This window comes from Gossypium hirsutum, chromosome D07 (genome assembly GCF_007990345.1).
Source record: "Gossypium hirsutum isolate 1008001.06 chromosome D07, Gossypium_hirsutum_v2.1, whole genome shotgun sequence".
NCBI lineage: Eukaryota > Viridiplantae > Streptophyta > Magnoliopsida > Malvales > Malvaceae > Gossypium > Gossypium hirsutum.
In genome coordinates this window covers 34,991,422-35,013,192 of record NC_053443.1, presented here as the reverse complement: position 1 = coordinate 35,013,192, position 21,771 = coordinate 34,991,422, and the positions used below count along the sequence as shown (strand labels likewise).

The following is a 21,771-nucleotide window of genomic DNA, read 5'->3' as shown; positions in this document are numbered from 1 at the left end:
ACGAAAGAGTTTCCGCTTGGGCCCCATGTTTTTCATGTTGCCCCTACTAAAAGTGCTAATCAGATCCAATTATATAATCGTTCCTTGTTGTGTAATTCTAATGGTGTCTCTGTTTGTTTGTAATTGATTCTCTATTATTACTACAAAAAAACTATAACGATGGACTTGTCATATTAATTGTAAGAATAAAAAAAATGCACATTCCTTTATAATTGAAAAATGTAAACAAATGAATTTCAAATTCATAAAATCTTCAAAACTTCTATTTTCGGAATTGCTAAGTGTAAAAATGATTTAAGAAAATAATTTTCATAAAAAGCTACATTTCAAAATTTCTAAAAATATTTCCTATAGTTAATCTTTCTTTAAAAAAATCTAACTTTTATAAACTTAAATATAGTAATTTTTTTATTTCTTAACTAAGGTTCACTTGAAACTTATTTTCCAAAATATGCTATTTTAAGGACTATCTTGATACTTGTGGGTATTGAGTTTTTTTTTTTGAATAACTTTGCACTAAAATATTTCATCACCATAATAGATTCAAAATAATTACGTAATGATTAACAAATCTAGACACTCACCAGTGTTGAATTAAATTTGTAATGACCCGAAAGTTTGTGGTGTTGAAAAGTGTGGTCTCGAAATCTTGTTTCCGTAAATTAGACCCGTAAATATTATTAAACATTTACGAAGTTATTTTGGAAGTGAATTTAATTTTGGATAGGTAAATTTATCGAATTAGGGATTGATTTAGGGTCTAGGGACTAAATTGTAAAAAAGGTAAAAATGAGTTACTATAGAATTTTAATTGGGAATTTAGGTGAAAGACTAATACGAATTGTAAGTGGACGATAATACTTAAGCTATATGTATATATATAAGTTATAAAACATAATAATAAACAAGTTAGTGGAAAAAGTGAGTGGAAACAATAACATTTTATCTATTCTCATGCAAAAACTGAATTAGGGGAGATAGAAGAATAGGAGGACCAAGGATTTCAAAGTTTAAATATTCAATTAGTTAGTGCAATTTAGTCATTTTCTTGTAATTTTTATGTTTTTAGAATCTTGAAATCTTAATCTAGTTGTCCCATGTTGTATTTTTCGGTACTGTTAAATATTGTGGATGTTACAATTGTGAGATAGTTGAAATTTTTTGTGATATTTTGATAGATTTTAAGTTTAGTGTTGAAAAAAAGACTAAATTGTAAAGTCAATTGATGATTTTGTACAATAGGGACTAAATTTCAAAAATTTCAAAATTTGTGGTAGAAATGAGAAATAGGAAGTTAAATTAGGCCTAGAGTGAAATCGACATAAAAAATGGAGGTTAAATGTGAAAGTTATGGTAGTCTTGATTTTAGGGGCTAAATTGAATAAAATGCAAAAGTTGTATAAAATAACAATTGAATATGAAAATGGTTTTGTATTGATAATTTTATATGTTTATTTTAATCTGTAGCTAACATCTACCCGGATTCTTCGAAAAAGAAAGGGAAAGACAAAGTTGTCAACGAATAGTTTAGAGTTTACGTTTTGTGTTTCTATAATCCAAACTAAATAGTAATTGTTGCATATTGACTTATTTGTGCATGGTAAGAATGTAAAGTGAGATCCTTATTAACTCGAGATGTATTGGATTGATTTGAAATGATTGATGATTATAAGGACTAAATTGAATATATTTGAAAACTATGTGTATTTATAAAAATGTGAAATTGAGTATATATTGAGATGATTATTTCTTCCATATGTTGGATAAATGTGTACATGATGTAAATTGATATAAATTGAGATATTGTATGATAATGAATTGACTAATGAATGCTCTATTAACTGTTCGAGTAGAGTCGGATATAGTTGGCATGCCATAGGATAGGAAGAGTTCAGGGTTACTTTGACTACGATCCGATGAGGCATTGGGTGCCAATTTGCTTATGTTATACCAATGAGATACTGGGTGTCAAACTTGTTGATAAGCGTTGGGCTCAACTATTTGCTTCAGATTTATCCGATGAGGCACTGGGTACCAAACTGGTGTGTTGGTTGGATCTGTGTATCCGTACGAGTTCGAGTGATGTTAATACGGGGAATAAATGATAAAAATAGAATGTTTAAAATTGAAATGTTGTTGATGTTGAATAATCCCTCACAATCCAAGTGCTTGAACAATCTATAAGAGATGTGAAATTGATATTGAAATGGCAAATGGTTAGAGAATGGAAGTGATATGAGGAAAGGAATGTGTATTTGTGAAATGTACATTGGAAATTGAAATGGTATGTGTCATGTTATGAATTGAAATGTCAAATGATATGTGAACTTGTATTTGTTTTGATTCAAGAATATGATAAATGGTTAGATGACATGTTAAATTGCATAAAATCATTCATTTTTAACTAATTCTACTAAAATGTCTTATGTTATGATTTAATGTTTGAATTATAAAAATACCACTGAGTTATACTCAGTGTACAATTTTGCTTCCCGTGCACAGGTTAGGTACTTTATGATTCGATCATTGACTTAGCATCCAGAAGCAATCCTAGACTCAAGTGTTAGTGTTGTTTCTATTCTATTTTGGTCTTGGCATGTACCTAAGAAGACTTATGGTTATATAATGTTCATTTTGGGTTATGTTGGCATTTTAAGAATCATATGTATATATTCATGTGTGTAATAGAAATGATCATGATAATGAAATTTTGTTAAGTAGTTGATGTATATGTTATTTGCTTATAAGGTGGTATGCCTTGAAATAGATATAGAAATATGATGCTTATGTCTATGCCATGTTTGCAATGATTTGGTAGGTCTAGTGCAATAGTTAATTAGATGATATGGAGTCAATTCTAAGATGGTTTGAATGGTTAAAAGAATGTTTAATTGGTTTGTTATTTTGAATTTCCATTGAAGGCATGTTTGCAATTTTTGATTGAGGTGCCAATTGTGGCATATAGGTTAGGCACTTAGGATGATTTTTGTAAGTGATATTTTTGGTATGATTTTGATGCTTTTGAATTAGTTGAGAAATGGTTTAATGGTTACTTGAGACCTAAGTGATTTAAGGTTAGAAAACTTGTATTGGAAGACATTTTCAGGTACACACGACATGACACACAATCGTGTGCCTTACACAACATAAGACACGGTTGTGTGGTCTATAGGTTTTGGATGATTTTTGGTGCACACGGTCACATTCTGCTACACGGCCCAGCGACATGACCGTGTGACATATTTTTTTAATATTTACACTTTTGACCCACACAACATCAGTGAATTACATAGTTTGTTCACACTGCCGTGTGATTCCAACCCTATATGGCATTACGCTATTGCACGGCTTGCCCAGACGGCCATGTGATCTACCCTACATGGCCTCAGCCTTCCACACGGTTAGGGAACACGACTGTGTGACCCTGTTTTTAAATTTTCCTATCTTTTTTTTGTCTCAAATTGATCCCTATTTGATACTGGATTGGTTTTAAGCTTTCGTAAGCTCGTAATAAACCTGAAATTGATTGAATTACACGTTATACTTGATCAGTGATGTAATAATTTTTAATTGTGGTTTTGATTTATAAATTATATGTAATTGTATTGTATTTTTTTGTAATATCTTATTACTCAGGTTCGGCGACCAGACCGGGTAAAGGGTGTTACAAAATTTAAACCAAATCAATGTATCTATATGTAATAATTACCTTTCATATTTTAAAATTTTATTTAACATATAAGGATGTAGGTATCCGTGGATGTCAAGTTACCTTTAATATGTAATATATATACAATTATCTCTTTTATCAATGGGGAGTTAAACCCTAATAAATAAAAAAGACCTCGACACCCATTGTTGTTAATTTTAATTTTCACCATTTATCATAAACCTAAACCTAAAACTAATAAATTCTTTCTGTGAAACTTGACACTCATAGGTGTTGCGTTAAGTTATATTTGAATTTTCATCATTTACCTAAACCTAACCCTTATAAATGAATGTTAACCCCCAAGAGAGTATATTACTTTAGAAACTTTTATCATGTTTATAAATACCCCTTCGCTCATTTTTTTCCCACAAGTAAAATTTGTCTTCAATCATCCTTTTATGCTATTTAACACGCGAGTAATATAGTGATTTCCCTTTTTGTGCCTTGACGGCTTCCTTGTTTTCTGTCCTGGCGGACTTTATATGTTGCCATAGCCTAACTATGGTCTTACACTATATGATGTCACGTTTACTTTCCTGGTGGATTTCATATGTTGTTATAACTCTGCTATGGTCTTACACAATATGGTGTCATGTTTATTGTCCTGGCAGACTTCACATGTTGCCATAGTGCAGCTATGGTCTTACACAACATGGTTTCATATTTTCCCATGGACCTTTGATTTCGAATAATTGGTAAATCTCTTTTGAGGTGTTGCCGTGATGGACCAGTCAATAACCATCGTCATGGTGTCGCTCCATATAGTTGATAGACTGTCATCATGGTGTCGCTTTAGTGAACTAGTAGATAACCATTCCACGATGCTACCAAACTCCCTTGAATCTCATAACAATCCGCCTATTCCTCTATTTCACCAATTATTCCTATCTTTATCTACCTCGTCAAGGTAAATTCCTCCATACTCTGCATACATTATAATCATGCATTTCACGTAAATTAAGGTACTTACTACATAACAGATAATGCTCTATTTATTTAAACATCATGTCATAACCATTTGATATTGTAGCATCTCGCCCAGCGAAGCCCTAGCGGTTGGGCACTGTTTATAGAAGTAAAATATGTAGAGTAAGTTCTGAGTGAGTAAGGTATTAAATTTGGCTAAGTATATGAAATCCATGGATGCACCTTCGGGCAAAGTCTCCAGTGGTTAGGTGAATATGTTGAATCTTTCAAGTTAAGCTCTTAGAGTTAAGTCCCAGTGCTAAGTCCTCAGTTTAGAGGAATCGTCTGTTATATTATTATTTTATTATTTTGATTGAATGATTTAGGCAGCCTGATGAGAACCAGTTAAAATGGGACAAGTTACTGTAGATTTCTGAACACACATTTAAGATGAGAGAGAAAATTCTTAGTCATGGGTACTGAAGGAATGGTAGTAGGGTAATTTAATGTGCCGACTAGGTTTACCTTCTGTGTATTTCTATATAAAGCCATCCTTGACTTCCTGAGCAAGTTTATGCTTTCTTTGGCCACAATATTTTCCTCCCAAAACTTTCTCTACATTTTTCTCAAAAACCCTAGACCTAAGGCTTGTTGGAAGATTTGGGTCAGCTGTACTTAGCCAACTCCATTGATGTTAGCACCTAGTAAAGAAATCTATGAAACTCAGGTTATTTCATGGTTATTTATAAGGCCTTAGGGTTTCATGTTTTTGGGTTAGATTAAAGTGTAAGGAAGGAAACTTCCTTATTCTAGGTTTCCTATTAATGTTCTTGTAACTTGCATAGTTTTCTATTAAAACGATCTAAAAAGGTGAACTTTTTATATGATAGCTCAAGATACTTCTGAAGGCTCTCAAGATAAGGGCAAAGGTCCTGTTGTGTAACCTAGGTTCACTTTTCTGGTGAGTTCCTTCTTACTCCATGAGTGTGCATGCTTTCGTTTATGTTTGGTTTAAGGTAAATATACCTATCTTGTGAAAATGAAATGTTTGTGTAAGTGAGACAGAAGTTGTCAATATTCTGTTTGGTATATCTGTGAGAAAGATGTAAAGGCCTTTCTTTATGTTAAGCGATTACCCCCTTTTTCTTCTAAAATGAATCATATGGTTTGAAAGGAAAAAGGAAATGAATTCATGGCGATGCCTTCAATAATGAGCATTGAACTAACAAATTGTGATACATGAAAATGGTTGTGTAGCATCTGGTAGGGCAAGTGTTATTGCAAACCAAATTGGTAAGGCATGACAAAAGAAAAGAAACAAATGAATGATATGACTCTAAATATGGACTAGGGTGTTTGGCTAACATAAAGAAGGTTGTCTATATGACTGCATGATCGTAGTGTACATGCCAAATGAATAGTGTCCGGCATAATGTCTATTTGTGTTTGGTATTCACCAACTGGAAAATTTTGTGATTGTGCTAGGATGGAAAGGCTTACTTGAATTGTATACGATTATTAAACTGTTTACCTTTGGAACTCACTAAGTTCTTCGAGCTTACTTAGTTACCTTTCTTGCTTAGGCCTGTTGACAAAGTAAAGGGACCTCCAAAGACTACGCTAGAGGATAAATCACTGCTGTGAGATTTATAAGTATTTTGTATCATGTATGGAATTGGGGTGTTGTCATGACAATATCCTTTTAAAGAATAAATTTTGTATATTTGAGCTTATGCTTTTGAAACTCTAGATCCAATGAAAATTCAATAAAGTTATTATGTTTTATATAAAGCCTAAATTTAATTAACTTTGATTGACCAATGTTCCACGTCTCTTAAAAATAGACATATATATATATGAACATGAGTAACGCTGTGGTTAAGTTGTGGTTTGTGCCCAACATGGTTTTGGAGTGATAGTGATCTCAAATTAATAACTCACCATTCCTGTATCCTCCTTAAGGGTCGGGTTTAGGGCATTACAGATATTCAGCAATCAAACTTACAAACGCTCACATACTTGTATAGGGTTATGCATTCAAAACATACTCAGTCACCATTATCATACACAACAGTGGATTCAGACAACTTAGAACAGACACAACACAAATCACTCAAGCAACACATTTTCATCAACCACCCAAAGGTAGAGTACAAAAACTCACCTTACATCCTTTGTCCTTGCCAACTTAGCTTGTCCAAATGCCAAAGCCTCCTTCGTCCTGGTAGCTAAACATGACACCCATAATAAAAATTAAACCAAAAAAATTCATACTTTAGAAACCAATATCTAGTAACTTGTAAAAAACTTTCAGAATTTTCCCATAAATTCTTATCTTCATTCTCTTTTTTTTCAAATCCATGAAGGCGGAAAGGTTAAGAATCTTACCAGGTTACACAATTCTTTATTATTAAACCTTAAACTTCAATTTCAACTCTCTATGTAGAGCTTTCCCTTAAACCCTCTCTTCTACGGAGCAAACTCAAGAAGAAGATGAAGAAAATGAAACAGAAAATGAGAAGAACTCCCTTATAGAAAGATATTTCTTATATATATATATCCCCAATACACGACCATCAAGGACCCGATCTAAACCATTTGTCATTAATCATTATGTTCCTTGCTAAGGAATCAGCCGATTCCAACCCAATAGAACCAGAATTATATCTCAACTAATTTCCAACTAGCCACAAATTTTATCAAGTTTCCCACTAGAGCCCACTAGCTTACTATTTATTCAATTTACTCTCATCGCTCCTTTAATTTTTGATACCTTAAAGAAACTTGGGTATGATAGAGTGCCCCTCTATATACATGATATAGCTACAACGCCATTCGTGTGGACTTGGCGGTGTCTGGCCTAGTCCCTCCACATTCCTTGACCTTGCATTCAAGGTAAAGTTCTCGTAATTTTGAAAGAACTTTGTGAGAATCTATACAACAATATTGGTAAGTAACTTTTAGAGTCTCGAGTAGCAAGGAAAAACTAATGCATATAATTAAACTATCTGAGTTTCATAAGGAATTCCTTAGTTTGACTGTCGTAGACAGCACCCATACGTTCCTCTTGGTCAAGTCATTAGTGGACATATCGAGCTGATTTGGACACAATTGTACTCTTGCTAACACCCCTTTCTGAGTCTTGACTTTTTCTAGATTTATTTCAGACTTTCATTCTACCTTTCTGGTTTGACTCATCAAAAGAAAACCATGTAAGAAAATATGCAGATTAGCGACTACCTTTGGAAGACTTGCAGGTATCTCGCCACAATGACGGTTTCTTACCCTGATCCCTTCATTCCACATTGAACTCAACACCAAGTAATTGTATTATCTCAATTTTTAACATCTTATAACTAGTTTGTGCATGTACCCTTCCAGAGGAAAATCCATTTACTTACATCCTTTTATGTGACCTTCAGAACATAAGTTTTGGTGGATAGTTAAGCTCCACTCTTTTCTCGCAAAATCATACTTGTAAAATAGTCCCACTAGACTTTTCCCCTATTTGATAGTTCGAATGAACATTTCCTAAATTAGATAGTCCTAATGGACATCCTAGCCACAATAGTTCCCAATGGACTATCTCCTCGTTAGATCGTGTAGGGTAGACTTTCCATTTATAAGATGGTCCTTAGCAGACTTCTCACGCTAGACAATCTCAACGGATATCCTCTTCCTTTGTTAATCCCTTGCAAACATTCGATGTAACAGCCCAAAATTGACCCTGGTCGGGAAGTGGTTTCGGGACCGCTAAACCGAGTCACCGAAAGGTTTGAATGTGATGTTTATTGTCTAGAATATGTAATCATGAATGTGTGAAAATTTCAAGCTTCGATTTAGTCGATTGCATGTGAATTTAGTCAATAGGACTTATATGAGAAAATTTTAAAATGTGATAGGTCAATGCATGAGGACCTATTAGTGCATGTGGAAGAAAAAGGGGACTTGCATGTCAAATTCCCCCTCCCTAATATGTAGTGGCCGGCCATGCTATGGGTGGAAACATGTTGGGAACATGTTGGCCTAGTGAGGTATGTAGGATAAAATATAATAAGAAGTATGGGGAATAAAGAAATGGAAAAAGGAAAGGATGTGTGTAATTGTTTCTTCCCCTCCCCATTGCCGTGAAAGTAAGAAAGAAAGCAAATGAAAAAAAGGCTTCATCCTTGTCTTCTTGGCCGAATTGAAGGAAGGAATAGGGGCAAAGAACTTTCGGCCATTTGAATGCTTAATAAGGTTAGTATATCGTGTTAAAGTTGTGAAATTTTAGCTTGTTTTAGGTTAATTATCATGGTTCTTACTTAGACCATGCAAAATTTTTAACTTTGATGGATGGATGGAGCATTCGGCTATGGCTATTAAAGAAGGAAATTTGATTACTTCCTTAAAGTTTTGATGAAGAATGTGTTGAGGAAAGAAATTGATCTTGCTAAAAATATAAATTCTAAAAGCTCATATATGTAATACCCAAATAAAAATGCTTGATGTCTTGAACAAATATTGTTTCGATGGGTGGAATGAGTAATGTCATGTATAGGTTTCGGCTATGGATTTTCATGTTTAATATTTTTATGTTGGTGTTCAAATTGAAAATGGATGTTAGTTGTGCTATAACACTCGCTTAATGATGAAAGGATCATGAGCTTAGGACTTGAGAGGCATTCGGCTTTGGAGTAAAAATAATAGAAATGGTGTTTAGTCAATGCAAGTGTCCATACTTGTAGAATGTATTGAGTGTTGCAATCGGCCTTAACATAGACATGTGTGTGTTCGGCCACATAAATGAGCACCTAAGTTGATGTGTATGTTCGGCCAAAGGTAAGCATGTTGATGGCTTTATCTTGACTTAGAAGGTTCGGCTAAAGGGAAAATTAGCCAATATGTCGAATTCGATTCGTGAATTCGTACATATGTGACTCTAATGTCTAATGTGTATATGGACTAAGTACCTTGAGGTTCTCTTTTGATGTTCGAGTGAATTGTATTGAATCATTTGATGTGATTAAAAATGCATATGACCATTGTGTATTTGAGCTAAAAGGTGGCCATATGACCCATCAAACTCCTTGTCATATTCGGCCATAAGCTAGCAAAATGAGACTTTAATGAGTCAAATTTGTTTGATTTAGCTCAAGGAGTTAAAGGAGGTGAATCGAGCAAAGGCAAAGAAAAGGTCATCGAGTAGCCGAGTTGGAACCGTCTTACCCAACACGAGGTAAGTCATTAAGCATGTAGTTGGTATTATTTCAAATGGTCATAATGTTTATGTATTGATGCTGAATGGAATGAATAAATATACATATATATATATGCATGTACGTATGTGATGATGAAATTGTTGAATGAAAAGAAAAGAGGTAAGATGTACTGAGTTGTTGATCTCGGCACTAAACGTGCGGGTATAACCATTTATGACCATGAGATTGGCGCTAAGTGCGCGGGATTAAATTGTACAGCACTAAGTGTGCGATTTGACTATGTTGCACTAAGTGTGCGAAATGAATATGATGCACTAAGTGTGCGAATTGACCATGCGGCACTAAGTGTGCGAGTTTGACTATGTAGCACTAAGTGTGCGATTTGATTACGTAGCACTAAGTGTGCGAGTTGATTATATAGCACTGAGTGTGCAGACTCAATATGCATTCGTGAATCATTATGGACACTATGTGTGCGACACTATTGAGTCGATCGCGGACAGCGGATCGGGTAAGTGTCTTGAGTACATGGCTAATAGGTGCTATGCTTATACTTGGTGTTGAGCTCGGTAAGTTTGAACCTATGTGACAAATATACTTGAAGTCACGTACATAAAATTTATCGTAGGATGGGTGAAAGGCCGTTTAGTCGTTTGATTGTAACGAAAATAAATTGATTTATGAAAATGCTTCAATGTCCTATTGATGAGTATATGGAACGTGAATGCATGAATTGATATGAAATTGAATCGATAGGTTGGAGGAACTATGGTATGGTTCGGAATGGATGGAGTAATTAGCCTCATTCCATTTTGTTTTCTCTTGTGATAATGTTATTGATGGATGGTAGTGCATAGCTTATGACTTACTGAGTTATAAACTCACTCGGTGTTTCCTTGTCACCCATTATAGGTTGCTTGGACTCATCTATTTTTGCGGGGTCAGGCCGTCATCGAAGTCATCACACCGGATAGCAAGTTTTGGTACTTTCTTCTTAGTTGGCTTAGAAGAACATTTTGGCATGTATAAGCTATTACGTTGTGTTTGAACTTTGGCATGTAAACTTTAAGCCATGCGAAAATGGCACGAATGTTCGATTGAGTTGGATCAAGGGTAGGCATGAAATGGACCTAGTTACTTTCGTAACAGATGCTGGCAACAGCAGTGTCATGAGATTGAAAAATCACTAAAAATAGTAGGAGTGTAATTAATTGATGAATAAATTATGTAATCGAAGCTCGATGAGTCTGTTTTCATGAGGAAGTAACGAAAAGATCATATGGGCAGTATATTAAGAGATAATCAGATTTTTGTGGGACAGGGCCAGAACGGTTTCTGGATTCCCTGCTCCGACTTTGGAAATTCAATATAAATTAACCAGAGATAATTAGGGGTCGTACCATATATGTACAGATTCCTCTCTGAGTCTAGTTTCCATAGAAACAAACGGCATCAGTATTGAAGCTCTGTGCAGAGAGATATCCAAGTCGTAATGGGAAAAGGTCAGTGTAGTAGACCCCTGTAACATGGGAGACTTTGACTAATAAACTGTACTAATTGGCCTGACCAAAAATTCTAGAAAAAAATACATAGGTGGGGACATGAGTCTAGTTTCAGGGAAAAATTACAAAACTGATTTTCGAGTTGTGGAACTCAAGATATGATTTTTGAAGCGACTAGTACTCAGACTGGGCAGTGTCTGGAAAAATTTTTGAAAGTTTGTTAACATCTCGTGTCCGACTCCGGTGTCGGTCTCGGGTTCGGGGTGTTACATTCGACCTAAGATAATCTTTGACAAACATTCCTCTTAAGGTAGTCCTTGGAGAACTTTTCACTTTTCTAGTGACTTCTTTACCAATAAACACTTGTAAATAGGATCTGAGAACCGTCTTGCTTTCTTATAAACCATGTTGGCTTGTCCATCTCCTCGGTGGACTCTTCATGGCAGATAAATATTTGCATATACTTTGAGAGAAACCCCCTAACTCTACACATATACACGCGTACAAGGCACTTCCACTTGTTCCTCTTACCTCACATCTTGGTTAGACCTCTTATCAGCATGTTTACTTATGTTCCCATACGCACCATGACCGTTATGTCAAGCTTTTCGTCATGCGAATCATACAGTGATCTCCACTTATATGCCATGACGGATTTCCCCGTTTACTGTCTTGACGGACTTCAATTCATTATAAGGCGTACTTGTCCTCCACTAGATCATGCCATGGCTCGCCTGTTAGGAAATGTGCCCATGTTGTACTAAATATGTAACTATTTTCTATTTATTTGAACAATGAATAAATAAATAAATAAAGATAATTTCATATTTCACTATTATGTCTTTTTTATTTTTTGTCTTTTATATTTTGCATGCATAGCAAAGTTGTGACAAGAAAATATTAGCTCATTGATTGTCTAAGTTCAAACTAAAATAAGTGGCATTGTAAGAATGTTTACACTACGAGAAAGACAACTTACTTCAATAAATAATCTAAATGAGTTCGTAATCCCATAAAAGAATCAAAGTGAGCATTTGATTCAAATACTAATAAGAATTATTATGTCGTCTACAATTCCAATTAGAGAGATGACTAATCTTGGCTATTGGAGCAGTTGACTCCACGAGTAGAGACATAGATGTATTCATTGGTAGAATGATACATTAGACTGGACCCAAGATGAATTAATTCTGAATCCATTTGTGAATTAATTCACTTGTGACGTTCATGGTGTGATTTACCTAAATCCTGATTTAGTCACTGACTATGCGTATGCAACTCATGTGCTTTGATATAAGTGGAGGCTTATGCTCTAAAGATAATCGAGCCCATAACCGATATGTTGGGTACATGACTTGTGTATGGCATGGCTTTACTAGCAACAGTGGAATTCATAGCTCAATTAAAGAGTTAAATGATATCCTCTTATTGGCATTGTGTGGATTGATAAATATGAAACGTGACCACGGGTTGCTTGTTCTTGAACAAGCAATTCATCACAGACATTTGTTGACAGTGATCATATTAATCATTAAAAAGACACAATAGTGACAGTGAGATAAAATAGGATTGTATTGAGTGAAATGATTTAACTCAAAGGAATCAAGGATATCATACGAGGGTAACACACACATGACGAGGTCATTGGAAAAAATAGTTGGATGAATTGTTTTCATAAAGAGTATACAATAAGGAGTTTTCAATCATAGTACTTCTCGTGAACTGACTCCATGATTAAGTAATTGCGAATTATCAGAACGATACTTCTAGACATAATTGTAATTACTATAGCCTAATTGTATATGTCTGATTGGTCCCTCTGCTAGCTTAACAAAAGCTCAATTAGACTGTATTTGAATTAGAAAAAAATTCTATGACTTTGGAAATAATGTAATTGAGTCGATTTATTCGATGTGGAATTAAATTAGGTGGTCGTGAGAATTGTTCAACTAGAGAATTTGATTAAAGAATTTTCTTGAAAAATTAATTTTGATCAAGTAAAATTAAATTAATCAAAATAATTAAAATTAATATGATATTTTTGGTAATTAATTTTCAAGTCAGATAATTGGCCCCAATGGGTAATTGATTTTTAAAATTGGACCTAAGATTGTAAATTGGGCATGAGAGTCCAAAATCGAGACCAAGACCCAAAAATTTGTCTCATCGGGCCTGGTATGTGAAATTGAGTCGACAGTCCAACCAGTGGCTAGACCGGACCAGTCGGGTTGTCACTGACCCAGATTGAACCGGTAGTAATCAAACAGGCTCGGGGTGCCATAAAGGTGTCGCACCTACATCACTGAATTTGGCGATTGCGATAGTGGTGTCTTGGTGGCCGGCGACAATTGGTTTTTGGTGGTTGAGTAGTTGAAAAGTTACACCGGGACTCTACTAGAGAATTTGATTTCAAATTAACTATTCTAAAAATAATATTATTTCAATAGTTTAATATTAAATTTAGTTTCATACTTTTCTTAATAATATTTTATTAGTTTAATATTAAAGTGATTATCTTAATATTAAATTAAATTTAATGTTTATCTTGTAGATAAGTATTCTATTATTTTAATAAGATTTAATATTAAATTTAATAAATATTATATTAATTTAAAATTAAAGTGATTAAGTTTAATCATAGTTGAACTCTCTAAACTCTCCCTATATAAAGAGAGCATTGGGCCATTATTTTACACACACTTGTAAGAGAAAGTTGTATAGAGAAAATTCTCTAAAGAGATTATTTTAGAAAATTTTTAAAGATATTTTTCTGATTTACAACTTAACACAAAAGTTTAGAGAAATTGTGAAATTACCCCACTGGTAATTTTGTAAAAAAATTTCTAATTCGAATCGAGCCCACACTCTACAGACGTGAGCTTGAGGATAGCAGAGAAGACTACTCGATCGAAGCGCTCATCCTAGACGAATAAAAAAGGTACAATTTTGATTAAGTGTTTATTACTTTAGATATCACACTCAAGACCTTGTTTTGGAAAAAAAATTAAAACTTTGTTTTCCCTAAATTTATTTTTCGTTGCATTTTCCAAAACCGTTTTTCTCCAACAACACCAAGGTATTTTGAATCCAAAAAGCTAGTGAACCTCTTTCAAGGTGTCACTCCATAGAACCTGTAGACTATTTTCATGGTGTCGCTCCGTAGAGCCAATAGATAATAATTCTCATAGTGTCACTCCATAGAGCCAGTAGTTAACCATTCTCATGGTGTCGCTTCGTAGAGCCAATAGATAACCATTCTCACGGTGTCGCTCTGTAGAACTAGTAGATAACCATTCCACGATGCCGCTAAACTCCCTCAAATCCCTTTTCAACCCGTCAATTCCTCCAATATGCCAATTTTTCCTATCTTCAACTAACCTTCCAATACTTCCCTCTGCACTTCGCATTTTATAAACATGAATATCATGCATATCATCACATTCACTAACATAGCATGGAGTACGCCATATAACAATTCATAGATACACAACCATGTCATACATTCAGAGAACATATTGCAACAATCATACAATCGCACAACCATATGCAAGCATAACCTTTTTAGTTAGCAATGATCATATATGTAGTCAACAGACTTAACTAAACTCAGTGTAAAACAAACAAACAACATAACAACCAGAACAACCTAAAGCAACACTCAAACAGTTGAATATAGAAGCTCACCTACTATCATTCGTCCTCTCCAACTTAGCTCTTCCAAATGTCAGAGCCTCATTCGTCCTGACAACTAAGCATGGCAACCCATACACCAATTAAATCGAAGGTATTCAAAACTTAAACCCCAGGATCCATTATCATGCAGAAGCTTTTCAAAGATTTTAGAAATCCTTCTCTTTTTTGTTCCCTCAATTTCACGAATACATAGAGATTAAGAATCTTACCAGCTCACCGGATTCTCTACTTTCTAGACTCAATCCTCACGATCACTACCCTATACAAAGTTGTCCTCAATTTTTCTTTCTCCAGAACAACCAATGAAGATGATGTAGAATAGAAGAAAATGAAACATAAATGAGGAGTATTTTGCATGCAAAATAACTCTTCTCGCTCATATATGTAACCTTTCATGCACAGTTACTAAAGCCCCAAATAGCCATCCATCGATAATCATTCTGCCTACCATTGAGGAACTAGCCGGTTCCAACTTAATTAAACCAGAAGTGAGACCCAACTATTACCAACCAGTCACAAAAATTCCAAGACTTTTCAATAGAGTCCATCGAACTTATTATCTCTTTCAATTAACTCCCAGCTCTACTTTAACATCGAGATCTTAATGAAAACCAGGTGTGACATTTTTTATTAACTTTTAATTTTTTTTGAAAATTTTGAAATTTATTTAATATTTTTATAAAATTTAATAATTTTTTTAAAAAATATATTTTTTAAAATTTTTAAAAAATTTAAGCTTTGAAATGAATGAACCTATACAACCATATGTCCAGTTCAATCCAGTAAAAAAATTAAATATTCCTTTTAATTTTTTAATTTCTAAAAGAAAATTGTTTTTTTTACTGGTATGCAGTTGATGTGGTAGTAATTGTTGTTGAAATGGAGCGCCACATCAGCACGATTAATGGCCATATCAACGTTGTAACGGTCAACATTGGTCAAAAGACCTATTTGACCAGTTTTGCTAATTCAGAGGTTCAATTGAGTGCAAAAAAGTCGTAGGAACTTAATTGATTTTTAAAAAAAATTCAAGGGCCTTTTACACCATTAAATTTTAAAAAGAACTTTTAACATATTTTATGATAGTAAATTTATATCTTAATAAATATAATTTATTAAAATTATAAGATTAATAGTAAATAAATATTATTTTTACCAAAGGTAAAAGCTATCATTTTAATATATAACTTAAATCATTTTATCCAACAAAATAATATAACTATTGCTCATTCATTCCATTCCCCATCAAATAACTACAATATTCCTACTTTATTGGAATTAAATAAACCCTCAGGTTTTGTTTGTTAATTGAAGTAAAAAATGTGACAATATCTTATTATGTTAAGTACGTAGTGGTAAAATAAATTGTACTTTCATAAAAGAATTTAAGTTCGAGTTTTGAAAATAATTTTATTGAAAGAAACAAGGATGAACTGATTTAGTATGTCACTAAATAGAATTCTCTGCTGAACCATGAGACTAGTACATTCCCTTGCAACAAAACAAGGAAAATGTTCTGATAAAACGGACGTGTTTTGTTCCTTTCTTGGGATTCATGTCTTTGCTTTTTGGATAAATTTCTATGAATACATTGTCAGAATGTTACATTGGGACATGAAACACTTTCGTGCAAGTTACCTAGGCTCAGTTGAATTCCATAGGATTGACGCTTGGATCGTGAAAGAACTTCCCCAGATATAAACACCAAGAACAGAATACATGAAGAAAATCTTTATTTGAAAATGTTTCGCAATCCATCGAAGATTCTTAAAGCTCTCAGTTCACCACTCCTCATATCCCTCAATCTCGTCCTCAGTATCTGAAACCATCACACAAGCAGAATGAAGCAAAAGAATTAGGCCGATCAGGAAGTTGCATGTAAGCATTTATTCCAAAGTAGCGCATGCATGCATGGCAACCTAGAACATGCAGCACACACCGATGAATCCTTGGCATAGTGAAAATAATTGATTGGATTCGATGACAGAATATAAGGCATTTAATTTTCAAGCAACCAAAAATGGACAACTTCGGTCAGTAGCTAGGGAAAAACACTCAGCCTAAGCAGATTACAAACTGAAAACTTAGCATACATTGAGGGAGTTTAAAGTTCAAACCAGAGGATATAAGTGATCAGTTGTGAAACACACATCAACAGTGATGGATTTAAAACCTTAAATAGAAATATGAAAAAGCGAAGAAAGTGTAGTCTTACATATTGAGCGCGAAATAGTATTCTCTGCTCACTTGTACATAAATCTACTGCTAGCTGTTTCAGAAACACTCTTCGATTCAACTGCTTTGGAGTTGTCACATCCAAATCCATAGAGCCACTTGCCTATAGAAAGAAAAATAATAATAATAAGTACGACTTACTGACTTAAAGGTATATGAAGCTCAGGTTGAACTCAGTCCTTTAGAATAAAAAATTTTCTGCGGTTGAGGTAGTTCCAATTCATGAATAGTTTTTTAGGTCATAAAAAAGATTGTTTCCTCACTTGCAAAAACTTGGAGTACTTTGATATGCTTGATTCACAACTATCGAGAATAAATTGCAGTGCTTTTTCTTCAATATCAGGGTATCTTAAGTCCTTTTTGATAGTAGATTTATTTGATGCTGCAGCGGCGATCTAGAGAAGCAAAGGCCAACGAATTCAGTAATGGAACTTCTTTAAACTCTGTAAATTAGATGGTAGAGTTCTCAAACCTCATCAAACTGCTTGCTCATGCTTGGGGGACTGACTGCCAAGTAAGCATATGCCATTAACTCCAATGGCCAACCAGTGATTTGTATGGGATAACACTGAGAACTGCCAAAAAGGTTAAGATTTTAAGAATAAGAAATTAAAATGTAAGAGTAAGTTATATAAACAATGAAATAAATCGTACATAATGTTGCAGAATTGAATTTAAGCTTTTTCAGAAGATAAAGATATGATTTCCAATATGTTTAACTACATAGATAAGAATCAGAATAACTTCAAATTAAGTCCTCAATGAATCAAATCTAATAATCCTGGAAAAATATTTATCCAGCTTACGTAGATAATCCATGCTTCCTCAGAGCTTCCAACTTCTCCTTATAGCATTTATCAGATTTTTTAAGGGATAGAGGTAGCTCTACTGAATCACTAGGATTAGCGCCCTCCTTTGGAACAAATCCATAAGATAACAACAGCTCTCCATTAGATTTTTTTCCGTATGATATGAAAACCTGCATAAAATTATGTAACCCATCTTTAGACATTTGAAACTTTGTCAACTAGCATGACATTATTGATCCAAACTCCAAACTTTGAAGCTGCACATGCATACAACAGGTTACCACTGGAAATCTATGATCATTAAGAATAAATTACATAAAATGTTACTCCTAAGGTTCTAATATATATCAAGCAAATATAGTGTTAGTGAGAAGTGTCTAAATATGGAGGAATATAGGATATATGTAGTGTGCTTGCTTGCAAACCACCACGAGCATGTATGCTCATAGGTAGCTGGAATATATATATGCAAGCCTTTTTTCCCCCTGTGAAAAAAAGTATATTTTATGCGAGAATCTCATGTACCTGCTCACCAGGCTGATACGCTCGATCTGTTGTAAAGACAACACCTTGTGATGATTTGTCGTAATCCAAAAACGTTTCCACCTTAACCAGAGAAAAACAAGGTACTTGGATTAATTACATATTTCATATGCATACTTAACTGAGAAAGATCTTTCTATACCTCACAGCTGTGATTGAGCATATCTGCCCAAGGAACCAAGGCAACTTTTCCATCCATTGAAGGTAGCCTTACCTGAGTTATAACAGAAAAATAGAATTTAAGTTCTTAGCTTTTCCGTCCTTCTAAAACAACCATCCATATACCTTTTCTCTAAACCTTACAGGACATTTATTATGAAGAATTTTGTAAATGAAGTTGCATATATAAGTGGTTTAAAAGGAAGCTTGAAAAACATTGCGATTTATTTCCCTCTGAGATTAATTTTTGTGGCAGAGATATATAATTTCACATACTTATTCTTTAAAAAAAGAAAAAGAAAGAATCTAGGCTTCTCAATCATTTTAATAGTGCTTCTTGCATGTGTAACCATTTCCCAAGTAACCAGGTCTATAATTTATAAAAGTAGAGAGCGATAAGAAAACATAAAATTATGAATTTGCTTACTTTGATAAATCACTTGCCATGTTTCGAATTGCAAACACAGAGCTGATTACGTAAACATCCATTTCTAAATAAGCTTACTTACCAATCGTGAGAAAAGAATGCCAAAGGACCATCTGAATGTCTCCATATTGAATACCTGCAGATTTATAGTCAAAAATAAAAAGAGGGCTCTTTCATGAACCACAAGAAATAAGCAGAGTCCTTGAAATTCAGATTCAATGCATTGGGGTTGAATCCAACGTCTCTTCTCAATCTAAAACCTTAATTTAAAGAATGCAGGATACTTGCAAAGAAAAGTTCGTAATACAATATTTATACAAACAAACTTAATTACCCTACTAATTTTGCTCAAGTATAAAAGCTCGGATAAGAAAGTGATATTTGCTTGTGATTGAACTTAAAGACCTGCTATCATCTACACATAAAGATGTTCATAGAGCGGCGGCATCAGCAGATGAATGTTTAAAAGTACACTAACATAGCGGAAAAGTAGTTGTTGACTATAGAGTAAGTACCTCTTCCGGGAATATATCAGGATACTTGGAAAATATCCTAAGTCTTAAATCATTGTATCTACATGAAACATGAGATCAAATGGTTAGGAGCAAATTGGAACTCTGTATACTCGGGATATGTCAGCAGAAATAGAAAAGCAGAGACCAATAAGAGTAACAGTAAGGAGACATACGTTCCGATAACATCAGTAACTCTTTCGATAGCCCGCTGCCTTATCTGAGATGCTTCAAGATACCTGTCTAGCTCTGCACGTGTCCTGAAACAATACAGAGAGGCTGTAGAGAGAAAATCTGAGAGTAGACCCTTTTACTGTAGCAAGATAAAAACTCTTTTTAAGAGCTCTTCCCATGTGAAAGAAGTACTGAATTAAGATAAACTCACCAGTATAAAAGAGAATAGGGTTGCCGAGGAAGGGCTGAAATATAATTGCACCACCTTGAAGATTTTTGGGCACTTGCTTCACTAATAAGATAGGTTGCTAACAAGGGCCAATCTGGAACGGAATACTGTTTTAATACTAGACCAGCCTCAGGGGAACTCCACTCCTGCCACACAACAATCACAGCAACACTTGGAAACTAAATTAAGAACTATGAACTTCAAACCACTTAAACAGAAATATTTCAGAAAGGAACTTTTGGACCCATGAAAGGATATAATACCCTAAACCCAAATTCTTTTTGCTAAGAAAAGATGGTTAGGGAAATTAAAAAAATTGGTGCTGATATCTTACTGAATCTGCAGTGATGAAAAGCGAGGGAGGCACAAAGAGAAGCTTCTCACCCTTCCTGATGTTCTTCAAAGCAACCAATCCTCTCTCCCCTACTGCCACTTTGTCTATGGCCATCTTCTGGGGAGGCAACCCTGAATTCGAAAGCCATTTCTGAAGCGCCTCTGCGTTCTCCAAGGAATCAATGTCGCAGCCCCAAGGCACTTCCTGGGTCGCATTCGACGACGTCGATTTGGTTTCGCTTGTGGAAACTGAGCATTGAACTGGGCGTGGTGCTTTCTTGAGAGAGAGTGAAGGGTAAACGTGAGAATTGTAACATGGCTTGCTGAGTTGTAGAGAGAGTGTTGGAAAGAGTGTTGAATGGAAGATTCTAGAAGCTTCCGCCATGGCGGGGAACTGAGAAGGGATTACCTTATCTGATAGAGAAGGAAAGGTTGGGAAAGAAGAGAATCCCAAGCGAGAGGCTCTGATTGGGCTTTGGTCGTTTTCCATTATATGCGCGGTTTTAACTGTTCTCAAACGACGCGTTTCATTTTTCATTTCCTCTCTTTTAATTTGTTTATACCTTGCCTTTTTTTTTTTTTTTGGTTATCGAAACACAAGATGATAAAGCAGATAACAGAAATATAATAACCAATGTTTTAAAAATCGTACAGAAGGTTGAGCCGCTCAAGTCTTTAAAATACTAACTGTTTGACTTTTAAACTAGTTCCTATTTGTATTGTTAATGATATAATAAATTTAGCTCCATGGCATTTATATGTGTTCGTGGGGAGTAAATTTTTCAAAATTGTAGTTTTCTTAAAACAATTATTGCATTCAGCTATATTTTCTAAAAGTTACGGGTATAAACTGAAAGAATGAAAACACTTTTTGGAAGCATTTTTAATGAAGTTATAAAAATACTTCTAACTAAAAGCCTTGTTGTCCTCAATATTTTTTTATTTGTTTGGTATCAGCTCTTGTGAAAATAAATATTACAAAAAGAATTTTTACATTGATCCAAAATTTCATTTCTTTTGTTTTCATAAGCGACGTGGGATATAAATTTATATGGACTCATAATTCATTTGCAATTTGATGATTACTTACTCTTTTGACTAATAACATAAAATTAAAGACTATATTTAATTTTTAAAAATTAAAGAAAAACTATTAAACTCTAACAAAATAAAATATTATAAACTCTTATACAAATATTATAGTTGTAAAAAAGGTTCAATAAAAAAAAAGGAAGACAAACTTACACATATAGTAACACATAATAATAATATATATATAGATATTAAAGTGCAAAAATTAATAGAGATAATATAGTGATGGATATTTTAGTTTTTA

The 21,771-nt window shown here is 34.1% G+C and overlaps 1 protein-coding gene across 1 annotated transcript; it reads right to left on the bottom strand.

Moving 5' to 3' along the window:
- Positions 1–16,404: 16,404 nt before the first annotated feature.
- Positions 16,405–21,028, bottom strand: LOC107955306 (ribulose-1,5 bisphosphate carboxylase/oxygenase large subunit N-methyltransferase, chloroplastic). Its single transcript, XM_016891043.2, has 12 exons — positions 20,437–21,028; positions 20,085–20,248; positions 19,876–19,959; positions 19,703–19,760; positions 19,270–19,323; positions 18,744–18,815; positions 18,584–18,664; positions 18,056–18,228; positions 17,722–17,824; positions 17,513–17,644; positions 17,230–17,352; positions 16,405–16,833 (listed from the first exon to the last, which is right to left on the bottom strand). The coding sequence occupies exons 1-12, from the start codon at positions 20,971–20,973 to the stop codon at positions 16,747–16,749; spliced, it is 1,668 nt and encodes a 555-aa protein (XP_016746532.2). The 5' UTR covers positions 20,974–21,028; the 3' UTR covers positions 16,405–16,746.
- Between the last annotated feature and the right edge of the window lie 743 nt (positions 21,029–21,771).